At 41.5% G+C, this 23,131-nt stretch overlaps 1 protein-coding gene across 3 annotated transcripts; it reads left to right on the top strand.

Annotated features, from left to right (window-relative positions):
- Positions 1-2,398: 2,398 nt before the first annotated feature.
- On the top strand, positions 2,399-20,546 carry LOC139376205 (alanine aminotransferase 2-like). Of its 3 annotated transcripts, none has more exons than XM_071118501.1 (12): positions 2,399-2,566; positions 3,030-3,221; positions 11,292-11,381; positions 11,616-11,724; positions 11,927-12,060; positions 12,202-12,445; positions 12,636-12,715; positions 15,193-15,329; positions 15,606-15,780; positions 18,909-19,064; positions 19,416-19,528; positions 19,737-20,546. In XM_071118501.1, exons 2-12 carry the CDS (start codon positions 3,084-3,086, stop codon positions 19,825-19,827), a joined length of 1,467 nt encoding a protein of 488 aa, XP_070974602.1. In that variant the 5' UTR covers positions 2,399-2,566; positions 3,030-3,083; the 3' UTR covers positions 19,828-20,546. The 3 variants fall into 3 exon arrangements, with proteins under 3 accessions (XP_070974602.1, XP_070974603.1, XP_070974601.1); XM_071118502.1 differs by having other exon boundaries at positions 2,403-2,566; positions 3,035-3,221; XM_071118500.1 differs by lacking the exon at positions 2,399-2,566 and having other exon boundaries at positions 2,664-3,221.
- Positions 20,547-23,131: the final 2,585 nt, after the last annotated feature.

The following is a 23,131-nucleotide window of genomic DNA, read 5'->3' as shown; positions in this document are numbered from 1 at the left end:
TGTTATTGCGAGTGTAGCGAAATGCTTGTGCTTCTAGTTTGACAGTTCAGTAATATCTAACATGCAATCTAACAATTCCGCAACAACTACCTAATACACACAAATCTAAGTAAAGGAATGGAATAAGAACATATACATATAAATATATGAATGAGCAATGACCGAGTGGCATAGGCAAGATGCAACAGATGGTATAAAATACAGTATATACATATGTGATGAGTAATGTAAGATATGTAAACATTATTAAAGTGGCATTATTAAAGTGACTAGTGATCCATTTATTAAAGTAGCCAATGATTTCAAGTCTGTATGTAGGCAGCAGCCTCTGTTAGTGATGGCTGTTTAACAGTCTGATGGCGTTGAGATAGAAGCTGTTTTTCAGGACAAGGCTTCTCACAGTTGTGTCAAGTTACCTGGATGTCCTTTGGGTGGTGGACCATTCTTGATACACACAGGAAACTGTTGAGCGTGAAAACCAAGCAATGTTGCAATTCTTGACACACTCAAACCGGTTTGCCTTGCACTTACAGTACTACCATATCCTGTTCAAAAGCACTTAAATATTTTTTCTTGCCAGTGTAAATAGGCATTTGAACTTTGTAGCTTTAGCCGGTGGTAAACTTGTGGAATAGACACCAGCTGGAATGCAGTTTTATCCAATCAGCATTCAGGATTAGACCCACCTGTTGTATAAATGAGTTAATAGACCAATAAGAAAGAGTTCCAAACCTCTCTACCAACAGCTTTTTTTTCTTCAGTTTTTCCCTCCCCAATCAAACCAGTCCTAGCCAGTGGTGTAGTACTTAAGTAAAAATACTTCAAAGTACTACTTCAGTAATTTTTGGGGGTATCTGTACTTTACATTACTATTTATGTTTTTGACTACTTTTATTTCACTACATTCCTAAGGAACATAATATACTTTCTACTCCATACATTTTCCCTGACACCCAAAAGTACTTGGCACATTTATCCTGAATAGCAGGACAGGAAAATGATCCAATTCACACACTTATCAAGAGAACATCCCCGGTCCTCCATACTTCCTCTGACCTGGCAGACTCACTGAACACACATGCATCATTTGTAAATTATGTCTGAGTGTTGGAGTGTTCCCCTGACTATCCATACATTTTTAAAACAAGAAAATGGTGCCACCTGCTTTGCTTAATTGAAATAATTTTTACTTTTGATACTTAAGTATATTTGAGCAATTACATGTACTTTTGATACTTAAGTATATTTAAAACCAAATACTTTTAGACTTTTCCTCAAGTATTATTTTTACTAGGTGACTTTCACTTTAACTTGAGTAACTTTCTTATTAAGGTATCTATACTTTTACTCAAGTATGCCAATTGGGTACTTTTTCCACCACTGGTCCTAGCAAAAATGTAGCTTGAGAAATTGCTCTTTGCTAAGAAGCAATTTTTGTTTCTTTTTGACCATTTTAATTGAAAACTGTCACAGTTGGGTACTTAATTGTTACCCAGAAATAATTTCATATTGAGATAAAAAATGACTGCATTGAACATTTCATTTAGGAATGGATATATCCTATGAATTGAGTATTTGTTATGTTAAAGATCTATCATATAAGCTTTAAATATGCAGTGGGGGAAAAAGTACCCAATTGTCATACTTGAGTAAAAGTATAGATACCTTAATAGAAAAGTTACTCAAGTAAAAGTGAGGAAAAGTCTAAAAGTATTTGGTTTTAAATATACTTAAGTATCAAAAGTACATTTAGTTGCTAAAATATACTTAAGTATCAAAAGTAAAAGTATAAATAATTTTAAATTCCTTATATGAAGTAAAGCAGATGGCACCATGTTCTTGTTTTAAAATGTATGGATAGCCAGGGGCACACACCAACACTCAGAAAGTATTTACAAAAGATGCATTTGTGTTTAGTGAAGTAGGGATGACCACTTGTTCTCTTGATAAGTGTGTGAATTTCACAGTTTTACTCGTCTACTAAGCATTTAAATTGTAAGGAGTACATTGGGTTGTCAGAGAAAATGTATGGAGTAAAAGTACAATCTTTTCTTTACGGATGTAGTGAAGTAAAAGTTGTCACAAATTTAAATAGTAAAGCAAAGTACAGATACCCAAAAAAACTACTATAGTAGTCCATTAAAGTATTTTTACTTAAGTACTTTACACCACTGTAAATATGGTATAAACGGGAGTGATAAAGCGACATCAACCTCAGTCATTCACACCAAAAACTGAACTAGCTTAGAGTGGAGCGCCCTTAAAAAGTATCTAGTCGAGCGCCGTGCACATTTCGTGCAAATACTGTACACTGCTCCAACAGTGAGAGAACTGGGCTCGTGTCCAAATAGGAGGAGTTGCGCTCAATTTCTACAGAATAACCAGGTCTGTAGTCTCCACCCAATAGGTTAGAGCGCGCCGCCGGGTGTGTGTTGACCATCGAAAGAGAAGGAGTTGCACGGAAAGGGTGAAAGTTTGAAGCTGCCCCAGATCTCCTCGCATAGGCGTGTCGCTTGTGTCTGTCGTTTCGGAAACTGGAGATCTTATCCTGGCGGACAATTTATCGGTGCGTAATGGGGAAATGAGGGGATGGAGGTTGGATAAAACTCACATGGGGGAGTAATGTTACAATATATGTACTGTGCAGAAGACATACATTTCAGGTTGAAAATAGTGCCCCAGTCTGTGAATAACAGGGTTGTGGAAATTGTAAGGTACAAAGGTCTGGCCGGCTTTAAAAAAATATTTAAAAGTTTGCCAGTTGGACAACACACAGTTGTCTGTCTGTGTGCATTCATTGAGCGTGGGGGTGGTCGCAGCGCTTCACAACTAACGTAACGAGATATAATATTGTGTGTGACATGTCTGCTTCGCGCATAGGGCAAATGTTGTCATCCAAAAGTTTGCGCGTTATATCCAGAGGAAATTACCGTTTTTTCGGCAATGGGGCACAATACCCCGCGGGGCACCTCACCTCTGGTGTCCGCTCAGTGATGATCCCCTCTCCGCTGTCACCTTTCTCTTCCCAGAGTAGAGCACTTTCAGGAGTCAGTGAACCGCCGCGTGGACTTGTCCAAGAGAAAATGACCGAGAATGCAGTGTTCTCCCAGAACAAGATTTTGACCATCGACACCATGAACCCCAATGTGAAGAATGTGGAGTATGCCGTGCGCGGACCCATTGTGCAGCGCGCGGTGCAGATCGAGAAGGAGCTGAGAGAGGTATGCTTAACAATAAAATGTAACTTTCTTAAATCATTATTTTCTATTTTTTTGCCATTTGTTTTTAAATTGTGCACATAATTTGTTTCTCTCAATCTGAAATATACAGCAGTTTGCAAAGTGCGAAAGCAATCTCTCACTGACATGCGCTGTCTGTCTCACCTAGACTAATTGCAACAGTCTGACTTTTAAACAAGTTTCAGGTGGCCTCAATGGCTCCGTTTTTCTGGATCTGCAACTACAGCAGTGACATGCAGCCTAGGCCCATAGGCTTGTGTGATATAGGGTGACCAGACGATTTTGGTGACATGTCCCCAGCTAAAGATTTCCCAGAAATGTTCCTGATTAGCTCCCACAAAGAATAAAGCAACTCTGAAGTAAATTGAGGCTGACAATTCAGTAATCAAATGCTATATCCAATCAGAAATGCATGTTAAAACAGTCTATCCCTGTATCAAACATGTTTGCTGTCTGCTACCAAACTTGGGTGATTTAAAAATAAATAGATAGGCTAAGATTAAGAACTGTGGCGGGTTAGGCTAATCCATTTCTGTGTTAAAATTGCTAGAAGTATTTGAACCCCCCCCCCCCCTAAAATGTCGGAAATAACTGGTTTCCAATGGCTTGAGAAGCATTTGTCATGCCCTTCTTTGCTTGCTCTGCCTTTTGCCCTCTAGCCTAAATGCTCACCAAAATATATGCTTTTTGAGTGCATTTGCTCACACACCCAGTGTGTCACCCACAAGCAGATTGACCCCTCGTCGGAAATCAAATTACTGTTAAAACACTACAGCGCTGATTGCTTATGACACCTGTGTAGTTATTTGTTCACCAATGATGAGGCAAGACCTTATTTGTTATGTTGTTGAAGATTACGCTCTCCCCAATCTCTCTTTCTTTCACTCCCTCTGACTCGCTCTCCCTTGTCACTGTTTGTTCTCGGTTATACAGTATCCGTTTTCATTGGAGTTGAGGAAGATCAAAGTCAAAGTCCACAAGTCAAACAGCAAACTGAGAGATTTACTTCAGTTCAGTCTGTTGTCTGTTTTTACAACAGCTCTATTTAAACTTCTGAGCTCACAATGGCGTACAGTATAAAATCTATCAGGGGTCAAATCCTCACTTTCCCCCAGACCAATGCCACTGTCTCCTTTAACTCTCTTAAAAGCAATAACTCATCACTCCTAGAGTCGCCAGCCCCCCTCCAGTCGTACGACATTTGTCATGTGAAATTGTTGGTACTCGCTGGTCATCATGTTACAGCTGCTAGTTAGTGGAGTGGTGTTTCTAGATTTAACAGCCCACTCAAGAGTGAAGAGGTAGGTTGTTGATATTTTGATGTAGCCTACTGACATGTATTTTTACAATCATACCGTACATTTTTCAACAATGTACACATGCACACAATGCAATATTTGTGTTTTTCTCAAGATCAATCTACATCTATTGATATTGTCCACATTGTCAAACACTTTGGTCAGACTTAGTCCTCTTAGGTCAATGTTATTTTCCAGTTGGTTTTTATGTACGTGCCCTCAGTGTAACCCTTACCTGCACCATCCCCGTCCCCTCACTTAATTTCAAGGGTTGTCATGGAAACCCAGAGAGCATAGTTTACTGAGTTCAGTCAGGTGTGTAAAGCAGACCCTCCGAGTGGCTCTTTCCAGGAAGACGAGCAATGTGTATCTGTGTGTGTGAGAAAGAGGTGAAAAGGTCGCTTTTTGGCTGCGGCAGGGTGTGGAGGGACTATCATAGTAATGACTACAGTGACCTTTACCAGATGGTTCTGGGGCTTTACCCAAATACAATTTGGATTCATGGATTTTCTCTCTACTATTTGTTCCGAGTCATCCTCAAACACCCCAGCCAACCAAGAGCCAACCTGGGTTGGGGAATGTTGGTTATTACCGGTAATGGCGCCGGGGCTGCCGTTTTACGGGCTTCTAACTAACTGTGCTATTTTGTTAGTTTTTCGCATTGTTTAACTTATTTTGTACATAATGTTGCTGCTACTGTCTCTTATGACTGAAAATAGCTTCTGGACATCAGAACAGCGGCTACTCACCTCGAACTGGACGAAGACGTTTTCTTTAATGAGTCCAACGCAAAAGATATAGTGCTTTCCCGAGACCAGAACCAAATCCCTGTCATTCGGATGAAGAAAAGACGGAAATACAGGGGGCGGAGTTAAGGGTGCCTTTATACAGCTGGTGCGCAATGTCTAATATTAAAGATGTCTCAAGGTATTGTTCGCCTGAGGTAGAGTTCCTCATGATAAGCTGTAGACCACACTATTTACCAAGAGAGTTTTCATCTATATTATTCGTAGCTGTCTACTCACCACCACAAACCGATGCTGGTACTCAACGAGCTGTATAAAACCATAAGCAAACAAGAAAATGTTCATCTAGAAGCGGCGCTCCTAGTTGCCGGGGACTTTAATGCAGGCAAATTTAAATCCGTTTTACCTCATTTCGACCAGCCTGTTACATGTGCAACCAGAGGGAAAAAAACTATAGACCACCTTTACTCCACACACAGAAATGCATACAAAGCTCTCCCTCACCCTCCATTTGGCAAATCTGACCATAATTCTATCCTCCTGATTCCTGCTAACAAGCAAAAACTACAGCAGGAGGTAGCAGGAGTACCAGTGACTCGCTCAATACGGAAGTGGTCAGATGACGCGGCTGCTATGCTACAGGACTGTTTCACTAGCACAGACTGGAATATGTTCCGTGATTCATCCAATGTCATTGAGGAGTATACCACCTCAGTCACCGGCTTCATCAATAAGTGCATCGATGACGTCGTCCCCACAGTGACCATACATACATATCCCAACCAGAAGCCATGGATTACAGGCAACATCTGCACCAAGCTAAAGGCTAGAGCTGCCACTTTCAAGGAGCGGGACACTAATCCGGACGCTTATAAGAAATCCTGCTATACCCTCAGACAAACCATCAAACAGGCAAAGCGTTGTCATATGTGGCAGGGCTTGCAAACTAATATGGACTACAAAGGGAAACCAGCCGTGAGCTACCCAGTGACGCAAGTCTACCAGACGAGCTAAATGTATTTTATGCTCGCTTCGAGGCAAGCAACAATGAAGCATGCATGAGAGCACCAGCTGTTCCGGATGACTGTGTGATCGCACTCTCCGTAGCCGATGTGAGAAAGACCTTAACAGGTCAACATTCACAAGGCCACAGGGCCCAGACGGCCTAAGACATGTACTCGGAGCATGCACGGACCAACTGGCAAGTGTCTTCACTGACATTTTCAACCTCTGAGTCTGTAATACCTACATGCTTTAAGCAGACCACAATAGTCCCTGTGCCCAAGAAAGTGATGGTAACCACCCTAAATGACTATCGCCCCATAGCACTCACGTTGTTAGCCATGAAGTGCTTTGAAAGGCTGGTCCTTGCTCACATCAACACAATTATCCCGGAAACCCTAGACCCACTCTAATTTGAATACCGCCCCAACAGATCCACAGATGACACAATCTCAATTGTACTCCATAATCCCACCTGGACAAAATAAACACCTATGTGAGAATGCTGTTCATCGACTACAGCTCAATGTTCAACACCATAGTGCCCACAAAGCTCATCACTAAGCTAATGAACCTGGGACTAAACACCTCCCTCTGCAACTGGATCCTAGACTTCCTGAAGAGCCGGCCCCAGGTGGTAAGGGTAGGCAACAACACATCTGCCATGCTGATCCTCAACACTGGGGCCCCTCAGGGGTGCGTGCTTAGTCCCCTCCTGTACTCCCTGTTCACCCACGACTGTGTGGCCAAGCATGACTCCAACTGCATCATTAAGTTTGCTGATGACTCAACAGTGAACGATCACCGACAACGATGATATAGGGAGGAGGTCAGAGAACTGGCAGTGTGGTGCCAGGACAACAACCTCTCCCACAATGTGAGCAAGACAAAGGAGCTGATCGTGGACTACAGGAAAAGGCGGGTCGACCAGGCCCCCATTAACATAGACGGGGCTGTAGTGGAGCGGGTCGAGAGTTTCAAGTTCCTTAGTTTGTTGGTGATGCGGAAACTATCATGGTCCAAACACACCAAGACAGTCGTGAAGAGGGCACGACAACACCTTTTCCCCCTCAGGTGACTGAAAAGATTTGGCATGGGGCCCCAGATCCTAAAAAAGTTCTACAGCTGCACCATCGAGATCATCCTGATCGGTTGCATGCCTGGTATGGCAACTGCTCGGCATCCGACCGTAAGGCGCTACAGAGGGTAGTGTGTAAGGCCCAGTACATCATTGGGGCCAAGCTTCCTGCCATCCAGGACCTCTATACCTGGCAGGGTGTCAGAGGAAGGCCCACATTTTCTTTATTCTCTATGCATAGTCACTTTACCCCTACCTATATATATATATATATATATATATATATATATATATATATATATATATATATATATATATATATACATACATACATATACAAATTTCCTCGGCTAACCTGTACCCCCGAACATTGCCTCGGTCCCGGTGCCCCCTGTATATGGCCTCGTTATTGTCATTTTATTGTGTTACTTTTTATTACATTTTTTACTCCATTTTATTTAGTCAATATTTGTTTTAATTAACTCTATTTCTTGAACTGCATTGTTGGTTAAGGGCTTGTAAGTAAGCATTTCACGGTAAGGCCTACTACACCTGTTGTATTCGGCGAATGTGACAAATACAATTGGATATGGTTGATTTTTGTCTTTCAGTAGTCTACATCAGGGGTTTAATAAGAAGTTATTACGTCCTTATATCATATTGAGCACCTGTAAATCCATGCTGTATCACATCCGGACGTGATTGGGAGTCCAATAGGGCGGCACACAATTGTCCCAACTTCATCCGTGTTTGGCCAGGGTAGGCCGTCATTGTTAATAAGAATTTGTTCTTTAACTGACTTGCCTCGTTAAATAAAGGTATAATTTTTTTTTAAATTTTTTTTTTTTTAATATGAAAACAAGTCTGTTATGTTATTTAGGGGAACCTCCAAAAAGGTTGAAAACATGAAACTTGTTAATCTGTGCTGTATCAGGTGAACTAGCTGTAGGCTATTCCAAGTCTAACCTGATTTTCATACTGAGCTCTGATGGGTGTTAGATTTCTTTGTGAAAACAGGGCACAAAGCCTACATTCACTTGCTTGCTTTAAAAAAAGGTAAGGAAGGAACACCCACTTTCACACAAAATACATTCTTTTTTTCTCCACTCCCTCTCTATCCCCGTTTCAACCCCTCTCTATTTTCTCCTACTAACACACATGCCTATTTTGAGGGCTCAGATGAACTGTAATGTTTCAGGTGCAGATAAAGTTAATTTCCTGAAATCTGATACGACTTAAATTGTCGTCATTAGTTAATTCCCCTCTTAGCCTAGCAGGAAGAGAAAAAACACTAAGTAGAATGTGAGCAAAACAACTTCAACCCAATAACAGCTCTAGGACCAGGCTAGAGGCCCATGGAGATACATTCTACCGCCTCAGTGGTCTCCATGGAGACTGCAGGAGGATTGCTGAGTAGCATGGCACACTGTGACTTTCTTTTAATGAATGAAAAACATCACGTTTCATCTCCTGCCTCTGCTACTTCGCTAATTTTGAAGAGTAAACTAGTAGCCATGATGATGTAACTTTCTTTTGCCAGACTTTGAATTTGTTTTGCCGGAACAATTAGAATGCTACTTACCAGAGACAGAAAAAGAGGCAAATAAACTTACACATGCAGAAAGAGCAAAAAAAAACAAAAAAAAACTAGAGAACTGGGTAAGGTAGAGAGAGAGTGGGCAAAATCAACTGTAGGCTAGTCTCAAACATCTTATGAAGAACATGCAACAGGCAGTAAGTACTCTGACAAGAGCCACATGGCCTAATCAGTGAAGGTTTTTCAACAAGGGGCCTGCTATGTGGTCTTTATGTGACAACGTAAAAAGACTCCCTGAGATAAAACACCTGATTAGTAGCATTTAAAACACTTAAAAATACTTTTAAAGTTCCCAGAAAAAGAGGGGGACTGATTTTTGTAGTTATTTTTTGTGCACTTTTATTTTAATAAAACGTACTCTCGTCACTTGGGAACTGTTGATTTTTTTTGGTTGTTGCAACATCCATATCTCGTTGCAGTAAAATGTAAACTGCTCTCTACTCTCAGTAAGAATGGAATGTGAGGAGGTCCTTTGTATTCAGTGGGTGTCACTCCCCTGCTGTTTGTGATTGGTCTGAACTGAGAGACACCTCTGTCTGGTGACCAATGGGAGTGTAGGAGGTTTATTTTCTGTTGTGAACTTTGGTGGTCATTGCTGGTCCAGCTGGCCCAATTAGATTGGATAAAGTCTCTGGTGGGTAGAACAACAGCAGGGCTGCTTTGCTTCCCACTGGGTTTGAATGAGTTCCACTTGTGGCCACTGATCCGCTGTCCATGTTGTCAAATACCAAGCATCTGGACACTCACTGAGGAGCCTAAGGACAGAGAAAAGGGAACAGACAGCTAGTGTTACCATTGGCCTATAAGAACATCATTTCATCACCATTCCTTGACAACCTCCCCAAATGAATAATTTTTTCCTATTCTCCATGACCAGTTCTGTTTTGCAGTCTGTTTTTTTACACCGCATTTGACACCTACTTTACACTTGTCGTCTGTTTCTACAGCTGGAAACTAGCTGATATAACACTTGACAAGCCTTCCAGGCAGTAGCCAGCATGGGACTGTGTTTCTTTTTGCTTTCCAGACAGCATTTTCTCTCCTTTAATATGTTAAAATATACAGTAGTTGGGCTGAACAACTTCTTGTTTTGACTTCCTCCACTCTGCTCCCAAACACAGACGCATATGATGTGTTTGTAGGTAAGTGTGTACAGTTGGAAATCCTAACATTGGAAAAGCTCAAATTGGATTCTGTCACTCATGTGTTTTATCTTTTTCTTGTGGTATTATTTAATTTCGTCTTTATTTAACCAGGCAAGTCAATTAAGGACAACGACGGCCTGCCAAAAGGTCTCCTGTGATGTCCTACATTTTAAGACCTAAAAGCAAGGGATGAGGAAAGCACATATTAAACCAATGCAGGCTGCCAAGTCATTTCTCCTGGCAAAGACTATACCTGATTTTGTGCTTGAGAGTTTAAGTAAAAACACATGGCAAAGGAAATTATGAAGAGCTGTTTGGCTTTAAGGGTTGTCTATTTAAAGGTCTCAGGGCTCGGAGCTGGGTTTCCACTAAACTTACATCTGGAATTGTTTTACGATGGTCATACCAAGGATCGTTTAGCTATTTTATTTTGAATTTTAGGACCCATGTAGGTATAAAAAAAATATCTATATAAAAATGATTTGATGAAATATTGAATTTGGCCTATTAACTTATAGAAACGCATTGAATAACAGATTCATACGTGGAAAAACAGTGTAAAAATAATAGAAGTATTTTTTCAAGTGTCTGTCCAATATCTGAGAGATATAAGAAAGCTCAGAAAATAAAAAAAAGTTACATGTGGAATTATCTGTAAACCTTTAATGTGGAACTGCCCCATTCACTTCCATTCATTTTTCGGCCCGGTATTGGGTTAACTTTAGACGTGACCTCATATTCCAGCAGGAAGTGACCTCATACTCATGTCTTACTTTAGAGGGACACGCTCAGATAAGTAGTTATACATGGTTAATTATGAGTTTATAAAGAATAAAGTAAAGTATTGGACTCCCTTGCACATCCCTGTGACCCAAGAACGCATGGGACACACTCTTTTCACACCACTTCGATACAAAGAGCCCTTTTGATATCCCTAACCATTTTCCTAACCTCAACCTCAGTCTCCTAACCTGCTGCGCAAGTTCCCCTAACCTTCACTGAAAAAGTCACTTCGGTATCGAAATGGCGTGAAGAGTGTTTCCCAAGAACAGGGAATCGAAGTGGCGTGAAAAGAGTGTTTCCCAAGAACACATTGTATTCATCCCTCTCTTTCTTCCTTGCCCTAATTGTTTCATCCTCTCTCTGCCTCTCTCATTGTTTTGTGTCTTGTTTCTCTGTCCTGCAGGGAGTGAAGAAGCCCTTCACTGAGGTCATCAAGGCCAATATCGGTGACGCCCATGCCATGGGCCAGCAGCCAATCACCTTCTTCCGCCAGGTCTGCTTTTATCCCCTATGTTCCAAACCATTTATCTAAAACAACTCTCTTTTTGATTACAGGGTGTCTTTCATTCTCCTTTGTCATTTGAAACCGTTCTGTCTATGGCAAAATCACGTTGTGACATTTTCATGCAGATTCATGCACCGTTTCATGCTGATTTGTGTACATTATCCTGCATCAACTCCTGTCTGTTCCTCACCTAGCTCTCGCTGTCCTCTCTTCCTCCTCAAGGTCTTGGCACTCTGCTCCTACCCGGAACTCTTGAAGGACAATATGTTTCCAGAGGATGCCAAAAGCAGAGCGCGCCGCATTCTGCAGGCTTGTGGGGGGAGTAGTTTGGGTATGTTGTTCAGATATTTGATTGATTGTGTATTGGAAGGATGTAAGTTAAGATAAAATACACAAAGGGGATATTTTAGCCAATAAGCCTGTGTCAGTCTGTTAGTGTCTGCATAAGCAATGAATGACCTTTCGCAGTCTAGGGTGGCAAACCCCGATCCTGGAGAGTCGCAGTGTATTGAGTCTCTCTCCCTCTCTCTCAGGTGCGTACAGTGCCAGTCAGGGTATAGACTGTGTGCGGCAGGACGTAGCTCGCTACATCGAGCGTCGGGACGGGGGCGTGCCCTGTGACCCAGACAACGTCTACCTCACCAGCGGCGCCAGCGACGGCATCGTGGTAAAAAATCAAAAATCAAACAATTCGATTTTTCAAGTAAACTTCTCACTGCAGATAAAGGGGAGGGCAGGAGGAGAGCGTTGAGGACTCTAGACTTGAGATGCACCCATCGGTCCTCCTTTGCTCCCCTCTCTCTCCCAGACTATGCTGAAGCTGTTGGTGTGTGGTGAGGGTGCGTCGAAGACAGGGGTGATGATCTCCATCCCTCAGTACCCTCTGTACTCGGCTGCTCTGGCTGAGCTGGGTGCTGTGCAGGTCAACTACTACCTGAACGAGGAGAAGTGCTGGAGCATGGACCTCAGTGAGCTGGAGCGCTCCCTAGCGGAGGCCAGGAAGCACTGCAACCCCAAAGTCCTCTGCATCATCAACCCTGGAAACCCCACTGGTAAGTAGCTGAAGCTTAACACATACGGAATTCATGATGCGTCATGTACAGGTTGACATAGGGATTTCACAGTCCTCCCAGTCATGTCACTAGACGGCGCCAGAGGACAGAGATCCCACTTAGACATAAACCAAAATGTCCAGTTCTGCCAATATGAATCTGAACCTTTCCCTCTCCTCCTCTGTAATAGGTCAGGTCCAGAGTAGACAGTGCATTGAGGATGTGATCCGATTCGCTGCTAAGGAGCATCTCTTCCTGATGGCTGATGAGGTAAACTAATCAGGCAAGGTCAAGAACTGGGCCCTCGTTTATAAAGGTTGAGTACCCATAAAATATGCCCCGAAACATGCGTGTGCCAGTTGTCACGGAAAAGTTGGCTTTTCTAAAAACTGAACTTGATGTAAGAATGTGCTTATCGTCCCGCCAACTTTAGACCATGCATACGCACAGTTTCTAATGGTTAAAGTATTGCTTTGCAAGAAGTCAAAAAGTTGCCTAGGAGCTTTCTGCAAATAGGGAATATATGATGACTTATAACAAACAAAAAATCTGTTGCTAAATATAATAACGAGATGCAATCATATGCTGTTAGTGAGAAGTGCGAAAATGAATACATTTTTATTGTTGCGTTCGAAAAATAATTAGAAGTGTGCATTTTGATTGGACCCACTTTACTATTAAATAGATAGTCTATTTGCCTTATGCGATCTGAAGCGAAGTTTAATGGTAGAACAGACTGTTCACATTTGTAGGCTATGTCTGTATACTGTAATGTCAACATTTTCCAAAAAGCCTAGACATTATTTAATTTATTAACATAATACATACAGTACCAGTCAAAATGTTTGGACACACCGACTAATTCAAGGGTTTTACATTATTTTTACAATATTCTACATTGTAGAATAATAGTGAAGACATCAAAACTATGAAATAACACATATGTAATTCATGTGGCATCGCTGCAGAATGCTGTGGTAGCCATGCTGGATAAGTGTGCCTTGAATTCTAAATAAATCACTGACAGTGTCACCAGCAAAGCACACCCACACCACCACACCAACTCCTCCATAATTCACGGTGGGAACCACACATGCGGAGATTATCCGTTCACCTACTCAGCATTTCACAAAGACACCAAAATTCTCGAATTTGGACTCATCAGACGAAAGGATAGATTTCCACCGGTCTAATGTCCATTGCTTGTGTTTCTTGGTCCAAGCAAGTCTCTTCTTATTATTGGTGTTTTTTAGTAGTGGTTTCTTTGCAGCAATAAGACCATGAAAGCCTGATTCACACGGTCTCCTCTGAACAGTTGATGTTGAGATGAGTCTGTTACTTGAACTCTGTGAAGCATTTATTTGGTCTGCAATTTCTAAGGCTGGTAACTCTAATGAACCAATCCTCTGCAGCAGAGGTAACTCTGGGTCTTCCTTTCCTGTGCCAGTCCTCATGAGAGACAGTTTCATCATAGCGCTTGATGGTTTTTGAGACCGCACTTAAAGAAATTTTCCAGATTGACTGACCGTCATGTCTTAAAGTAATGATGGACTGTAATTTCTCTTTCCTTATTTGAGCTGTTCTTGCCATAATATATACTTGGTCTTTTACCAAATAGGGCTCTTCTGTATACCACCTATACCTTGTCAAAACACAACTGATTGGCTCAAATGAATTAAGGAGGAAAGAAATTCCACAAATGAACTTTTAACAAGGCACCCCTGTTTATTGAAATGCATTCCAGGTGAAGCTGGTTGAGATAATTCCAAGATTGTTCAAAGGGTGGCTACTTTGAAGAATGTAAAATATAAAATATATTTTTTTGGGTTACTACATGATTCCATATGTGTTATTTCATAGTTTTGATGTCTTCACTAACCTTTGCCTAGTACTGTGTTTATATATATACATATGTATGTATGTGTGCATGTATTTTAACTGACAAATAAAATAAATCAATCATTCCAATTTGATGAATGGAAAGAGGCATCCGTTACAAAACAGTCAAAAGTTTATTGACATTCAGAGATTGCCAAGCCTTGGGCAAGCCTACAAGATATGGAGGGATGTGTTTTCTGTTTGCCGTGATAGACATAGTCATAGACATTGACATATTTATTGTAGTGTTGAAAATGCAAACCATGATATTGAAGTGCCTGTATGTTTTGTTTATTGGTTGTGTGGTGCATTGGCACAGAAACCTATTGGTGGAAAATGTGTTGCATATATTTTATATAATTATAAATATGGCATCAAAATGTTAAAATCTGACCCCCCCCCCCCCCGCTGATAATTATCTGCAACCGGCTCTGATCGTAAAGTAATGAAACAAGTTGGGAGAGTGAGCTCCTGTGTGGTGGTCGGCGAACCGTTAGCCTTCTGGCCCGTAGCCCTGTGTGGCATTGACTGTGACAAAAAAGCAAAGTAGATATCCATGTTTATATACACAGGGTCGCAGTTATTTGTGGTCATAAACATTATTTTGAGTTAATCCTATGAGGGGGGAGGTTGTTAAATAGATTTGACAGTACAAGGGGAGGGTCATGTGAAAAAAAATTGCCTTTGAGGAAGGGGGGCGCATTTTTTTAGGACAGCTTGAGTTGGACCAGCCTCCGCTTTCCCCCTGGTAAATTTAGATCTGTCCCTTTACCAATACCATCCTGATCCTCCTCACAAACACAATTTCAACTGTGCTTACCTTTTATGTATACCAGTAACATCCCCTTCTCTCCCCTCCTGTCCCTCAGGTGTACCAGGATAATGTGTATGCGGAGGGTTGTCAGTTCCATTCCTTTAAGAAGGTGCTGTTTGAGTTGGGACCACAGTACTCGAACACTGTAGAGCTGGTGTCTTTCCACTCCACCTCCAAGTGCTACATGGGAGAGTAAGACATTTTCTCCCTCTTGCTCTTTCATGCTCATACCCTGAACCGGTCACAAACGATACACAAGCAGGCCAAGAGGACTGAGTATGAATCTGCATTATTTTCTGTAGAACCCTCAAGAGCAATACTCAGTAACCTGACTTGACATATCAACCATTATATGGTTTCATTTAAACCAGTATAACCTGTATCGCCGATAGATATGGCAATGGTACGGTGATGTGTTGCTTTAAGAACCACTGTGCTGTAACTGGTCTCCCCCTTTTGCTCCCCCAGGTGTGGTTTCCGTGGGGGTTACATGGAGGTGATCAACATGGACCCAGAGGTGAAAGCCCAGCTCATTAAGCTGGTGTCGGTCAGACTGTGTCCCGCCGTCCCTGGTCAGGCTCTAATGGACCTGGTGGTCAACTCCCCACAGCCAGGAGAACCTTCCTACACCACCTTCATGAAGGTAATCGTTTGGTTATATGGTTATTTAACAGACATTTTTTTTGATAGAAAATTACTTACCCGACTGTTAACATTGACAGGGACACATATTTAACATACAGTACATTGGGGTTCCGAAATGATTGACATCCTTGATAAAGATGAGCAAAAATGTCTGTATGAATAAATAAAACAAATTCTGAGCAATATTGTGTGCTCCAAAAAAAATATTATATTATTTTATACTAATACAATTGCTCAGAGACATAGATTTTGTTTAACAAGTTCAACTTTTTTTTCTCAAAAAAGATAGGGGTAAAAATGATTGACACCCCTGTTTTCAAAAGGGTTGCCTCCGCCTTGATACCCTTCGTCCACGCTTATGGACTGCCCTCTTCAATTCAAACCACATAGCATCAAAGATCGACCGCCATAGTTTACAGTAGGTGTGGGGTTCTTTTCTGCTCGTGCATTCTCATTTAGATGCCAAACCCACCACTGCTGTGCGTGGCCTAAGAGCTCTATTTTCACGTCATCTAACAAATGTAAATGCCTGGAGTTTGCTAAATGGCATTGGCACTTGGATTGGAACAGGTGCTTTGGGCAAATTACATGAAAATAGAGCTCTTTGGCCACGGTGGTGGGTTTGGTGTCAAAATGAGACTGCATAAGAGCAAAAGAACCCCATACCTACTGTAAAATATGGTGGTCGATCTGGAATATTTTGGGGCTATTTTGCTTCCACTGGTCCTGGGGCCCTTGTTATGGTCAACGGCATCATGAACTTTACCCAGTACCAGGACATGTTATCCTAAAACCTGTTCGCCTCTGCCAGGAGGCTGAAACTTGGCCACAAGTGGATCTTACAGCAAGACAATATCCCCAAGCACACATTAAAATCCACAAATACATTGTTAATTGGCCACAAAGTTTACATTTTGCAATAGCCATCTCAGTCTCCAGACTTGAAACCCATTGAAAACCTGTGGTTTGAATTGAAGAGGGCAGTCCTTAAGCACAGACGAAGGATATCAAGGATCTGGAAGGATTCTGTATGGAGGAATGAGCTAAGAACATTTTAGAAAAAGGCTCAGTGCCGTTTTCCTCGCAAGGTGATGCATTGGTAATGTATGAGAGTTCATTTTTGAGGGGGAAAAAACATTACTTTATGCTTTCTCTAGGCAATTGTATTATTATTTTTGCATACAATATACAGTACCCGTCAAAAGTTTGGACACCTAGTCATTCAAGTATTTTTCATTATTTTTACTGTTTTTTAATAGACATCAATACTATGAAATAACACATCGAATCATGTAGTAACCCAAAAAGTGTTAAACAAAGATGAAATATATTTTTATATTTGAGGTTAAAGGTTAAATAAAAAAAATATATATAATTAAATTCTTCAAAGATGCCACCATTTTCCTTGATGATAGCTTTGCACACTCTTGGCATTCTCTCAACCAGCTTCACCTGGAATGCTTTTCCAACAGTCTTGAAGGAGTTCCAACATATGCTGAGCACTTGTTGGCTGCTTTTCCTTCACTCTGCATTCCAACTTATACCAAACCATCTCAATTGGGTTGAGGTAGGGTGATTGAGGAGGCCAGGTCATTTGATGCAGCACTCCATCACTCTCCTTCTTGGTCAAATCGCCCTTACACAGGCTGGAGGTGTGTTGGGTCATTGTTCTGTTGAAAAACAAATGATAGTCCCACTTAGCTCAAACCAGATGGGATGGCGTATCGCTGCAGAATGTTGTGGTAGCCATGCTGGCTAAGTGTGCCTTGAATTGGAAATAAATCACAGACAGTGTCACCAGCAAAGCATCCCCACACCCTCACACCTCCTCCATGCTTCATGGTGGGTACCACATTTGCAGAGATCATCCATTCACCTACTCAGCGTCTCACAAAGACACGACGGTTGGAACCAAAAATCTAATTTGTACTTATCTGACCTTATCTTATGTTTCCCAAGGAAGTCTCTTCTTATTATTGGTGTCCTTTAGTAGTGTTTTCTTTGCAGCAATTTGACCATGAAGGCCTGATTCACGCCGTCTCCTCTGAACAGTTGATGTTGAGATGTGTCTATTACTTGAACTCTGTGAAGCATTTATTTGGTCTGCAATTACTGAGGCTGGTAACTCTAATGAACTAATCCTCTGCAGCAGAGGTAACTCTGGGTCTTCCTTGCCTGTGGCGGTCCTCATGAGAGCCAGTTTCATCATAGCGCTTTTGCGACTGCATTTGAAGAAACTTTCAAAGTTCTTGAAATGTTCCGGATTGACTGACCTTCATTAGACCGCTGCGCCACTCGGGAGCCCAAGGCACTGCATCTCAGTGCAAGAGGCGTCACTACAGTACCTGGTTTGAATCCAGGCTGAATCACATCCGGCCGTGATTGGGAGTCCCATAGGGCGGCGCACAATTGGCCCAGTGTCGTCCAGGTTTGGGTGGAGTAGGCTGTCATTGTAAATAAGAATTTGTTCTTAACTGACTTGCCTAGTAAAATAAAGGTAAAGAAAGAAAAAAAGGTCCTAAAATAATGATGCTTTTGTTTCTCTGTGCTTCTTTGACCTGTTCTTGCAATAATATGGACTTGGTCTTTTACCAAATAGGGCTATCTTCTGTTTACCACCCCTACGTTGTCACAAGACAATTGATTGGCTCAAATGCGTTAAGGAGGAAAGGAATTCCACAAATCAACTTTTAACAAGGCAAACCTGTTAATTGAAATGCATTCCAGGTGACTACCTCATGAAGCTGGTTAAGAGAACGTCAAAGAGTGTGCAAAGCTGTCATCAAGGCGAAGGGTGGCTACTTTGAAGATCCTCAAATATAAATATATGCAAGAGGCGTGATGTGTTTAACACTTTTTTGGTTACTACATGATTCCATATGTGTTATTTCATAGTTTTGATTTCTTCACTATAATTCCACAGTGTAGAAAATAGTAAAAATAAGTGTGTGTGTTCAAACCTTTGACTAGTACTGTAGATCAGTATTTGGCAGTATAAAATAATTCATTTTTGTTCATCTTTGTGAAGGGTGTTAATAATTTCGGACCTCACTGTATGTGGCCCATTTGCAAAATCAAACACACACACACAAACACACACGCACACACCGTCTTCCCTGTGTCCAGGAGCGAACAACAACCCTCAGTCTGCTGGCAGAGAAGGCAAAGTTGACAGAGGAAATTTTGAACACTGTACCTGGGATCACCTGTAACCCTGTCCAGGGAGCCATGTACTCGTTCCCCAACATCAGCCTGCCTCAGAAAGCCATCAAAGAGGCGAAGGTTAGTCAGCCCAAATTACTTCTGCTCTGCTGTTAGGAACTGAAACAAGTCAAATTCAGGAAATGAATTTCCATTTTATTTTAATAATAATAATAAATTGCATTTGAAGAGCGCTTTTCGTTTACAGATAAAAATGACAACGCTCTTTTACATTGTGAGCAACCGTTCGAAGAAAAGGCTTTAATAAAAGAGGGCTAAAAACATTAAGCAAGACATTTGAAACAAAACCCTTTTGTAAAAATCTGGTTGTGAAATACTTACTCTATGGACGTGCGGAACCTACTGCAATACCGTAATTCACTTATGCTTCTGAGCCTGCTTTAATACTGTCCTTTCTGCTTCTCTCTCCAGGCTCTGGGCCAGGCACCGGACATGTTCTACTGTATGAAGATGTTGGAGGAGACTGGCATCTGTCTGGTGCCGGGAAGTGGCTTTGGACAGAAAGACGGGACCTACCACTTCAGGTATGGCCATCGCAGTTTACTCAAACATGTTATCACAACCTCTCTGTGTAAAATGGGCATCCATCCCAAAGTAGGAATGTGTGCAACATAAGTAACGTCTGTCATCCATCAAGTCCAAGCTGTTGTAGATTACCACGGTGTGGAGTATACTATTTATTTTACAGCTCTTTAATGATGTTCTCTTTCATTTTCTCCCTCCTTGTTCCAGGATGACCATTCTGCCGCCCACAGACAAGCTGAAGCTCTTACTGGCTAAAGTGAAGGAGTTCCACCAGAAATTCACTCGGCAGTACTCTTAATCATCCTCCTTTAACTTCCTAACTTTCACCAAATCAGAAGAGAATAGGACACAGACCAATATGTGCACAATCTACCAGCCAACCTATCAGAAATCATCTGTCAATAAGTGCCTACATCTTCGGTCACCATGACAATGCACTTTAACTCCTAGGCCTACAAGATTCCAAGGAATGGTGGACTCACAGACTGTACATGTAAAAATGTAGTGGTTGTGAACACCAAGGAGACTTAGTTTGGAGTTGTAGTTTTTTTTTATGTTGGGACATATCAAATTTATCTGACACACATAACTTGATTGAATTGATGTTCATTGTCACCTCGGTTGTGTGTCTGTGCACACACTTGTGTGGCATGATCACACAAGTCAAGGCCAGTATGACGGTACAGTACATTTTAGTCATTTAGCACACACTCTTAACCAGAGCAACTTACAGTAGTGAGAGCATACATTTTCATACTGGTCCCCCATGGGAATCCAACCCACAACCCTGGTGTCACAAGCACCATGCTCTACCAACTGAGCCACGCTGGACTAGTAGTAGTGTATGAAATGGAAAGAGCTACTAGATTATTTCCAGACTCTGTAGAAATTGTTTTGTCAGTATTGTAGTAAGGTACTGTATAAGATAGTATTATGTAAGAGAAGCTTTCACATAATGATTTTAATTGAAATATGATTTTATTATATTTGCTACATAAATACAACATTTTTGCCTCTTTTTTTTGTGTGGAACTTTCCGTCATAGTGCTAGACTTCCACAAGAGGGCGCACTTGTCACAACCCATACATCTACTACAAAGAATGTCCTTGACTTTCAATTGAGTAGCGTACCTTCACATTCCTTAGACCAAATTCATGGGGAAAAAACGGGACAAAGAGGAGACCGCAGGGAGAAGAATCAGAGACCAGTTTTTGAACAGCAGGAGAATGAAAATTAAAAGAAATGCGGTCAAGGATTTGTAGAATTATGAAGAACAACAGCTCATGGCAGTTATCATGGGGAGTGAGTCAGGAGCCTTACTGCGCGAACACACACACGCTGGGAGAGGTTGTCCCCTGAGGTTGAGCTCTCCTTGAGGGCTGGCCTGCTTTCACAGGTTTTATTGAGAGTTCAGTTCCTGTTAATATTATCTCTAATGAGGTCACGTGAATGTATTTATTGAACTTGTCCGTCGGCCCTGCATTAAAGACCATAACTGTCATAAATAGAAAAGTATACCAGTTTCATTTAAGGACCAAAAAATGGACAGCCGTGCTTTGTAGAACCCCCCACTTCCATCTTATAGCTAGCTATAATCTACAATGATCAAGATATTGTTGGACATGTACTTTATTTCTTGAGGGAGGGGGATAGCTTTTAGTCTGTAAAGCGCTTTCTCTCTCCTGTCCTCTACAGTGGCTGCCAACATTCATTATCCCTGACAAAGCAGAGCCCCTTTCCTAATTAACCACCTCTTCGTCTTTCTGTAGCTCTTCTCTACAATCCCCCCTCCGAGCTAGATACGTCCAGTCAGCCACACGTCCCTGTTCTCACTAATTGCATTGGGTGAACTTGTTTTACACAGTCACCATCAACTCGTTTGATCCGACCTTGGTCAGAGTAGGACGACAAAAGGCAACCTGTATATTTGCAATTTCCATTGAATCCACCAGAAAATACAGAAAAATAATACAACAAATATTGTGGTTAAACTCAAATATGCTAATTGATAAAAAACAAGGTTATTTTTTTTAAAGAATGTTTTAAAAAGACTGTATAATCTTCGTAAATTCTATCATAAATAGGACTCGTGGGGTAATGTGACACATGCAGCTAACAGAAACACATGGAAATGTCTGCTCACCCAAAATTACAAACAACTACTTGCAAAATTACAGCAGAAAATGGAAGAGGAAAGTGGAAGGGGGGAAAAGTAAGGAACTTGTCCGTCGGCCCTGCATTAAAGACCATAACTGTCGTAAATAAAAAAGTATACCAGTTTCATTTAAGGACCAAATCATTGACAGCCGTGCTATATAGATTGCAAAATAGTTGGGAAGAGATTTTTGTTCTACAATGTAGAAAGAGTAAAAATCAAGAAAAACCCTTGAATTAGTAGGTGTGTCCAAACTTTTGACCGGTACTGTATGTAAATATACTTGCAAAAAAATATATGGGGGATTGGAAGGTATGCAGACAATTACAATGATGGAAGCTACAATCTATGTGCAATATTAAAGCTGATCTACCCCCTAAACAAAATATTTGTGGGGGTCAAAGTCACCATAAAACGGGGTCAGCAGAGGGACAGTCAACATCAGGCTGCACCATTTTGCCGGCTCTTGAACATAAGCCTAACTTGCAATTCTCATATTAATGATGACTTGCCGTGGCTCTGTCTCTTTTTCCCTGCCTCTCTACTACTACAGTTATCTTGCATGCATCTTCAAGGTCGCATGTGATGGATGATAGTGTAGTTTGCTAAGCGTGGCTACTTTCAGAGCTGGTACCCAACCCAAATGCAGCCACCACTCATGTTGAAATCAGAGGGTGTGGTGGAGCAATTGCTGAACTGAGCTGAGCCTGATTTAATGCTCAGTAGTTGGGTTTGAATGTAATTACAGACTTGAAGAGTGAAGGAGAGGGGAAGGCAACTTACTTCTGTGTGGTTTTCCTATAATTGTTGTGAATGTCTGATTTGCCACTTGTCTAGATCCCTGTAGCAAACTATTACAGGCTTCTATTATCCCCTTTTGCTTTCTACACCACTCCCTTTCCATCACACACTTCAATTATTTTTTTTTGCATCTTATTGTTTTTCTGTCTTCTCTTTCCTCATCCCTCTCTCTCTCTCTTCTTTCCCATGACCTCTGTTCAATCCCCAAACCCCACCTCTTTTCTCACCTCTCCCCCAGCGCCGTTTTCACCTACACTCTCATACTCATCCATAAACCTCTGCCATCACATTTCAACATGCCAGAGTCTGTATTTTACGTAACACATGAAGGACTATGCCTAATGAAAGGAGTAAGAAATATTAAGAGCGAGTTAAAGCAAGTGGAGTAGGAGATTGCTAGGATGTGATCTGGTTTCTCTGTGGCTCCAACAGCACCTCAGAACCTCTTGCAGCCAGGGTAATTAGTTATTCCCTTCCTGGCCTGATCGATCGTTGTCCCTGTGTTCCCCTGGCATGTTGACAATCTTCCATCTAATTTGCCACTAAGCTCCTCGCCACCGCTCAATTGCATTGGCAGAGATTGTGACATACCCCCCCTCCCCTGATGTCATCAGCAAGTGGAACATTGATTGGTGCTCCTTTAAG

This window comes from Oncorhynchus clarkii, chromosome 20, assembly GCF_045791955.1.
Source record: "Oncorhynchus clarkii lewisi isolate Uvic-CL-2024 chromosome 20, UVic_Ocla_1.0, whole genome shotgun sequence".
NCBI classification, from domain to species: Eukaryota; Metazoa; Chordata; class Actinopteri; order Salmoniformes; family Salmonidae; genus Oncorhynchus; species Oncorhynchus clarkii.
Note: the sequence above shows the minus strand (reverse complement) of the source record. Positions and strands in the feature narration are given on the sequence as shown.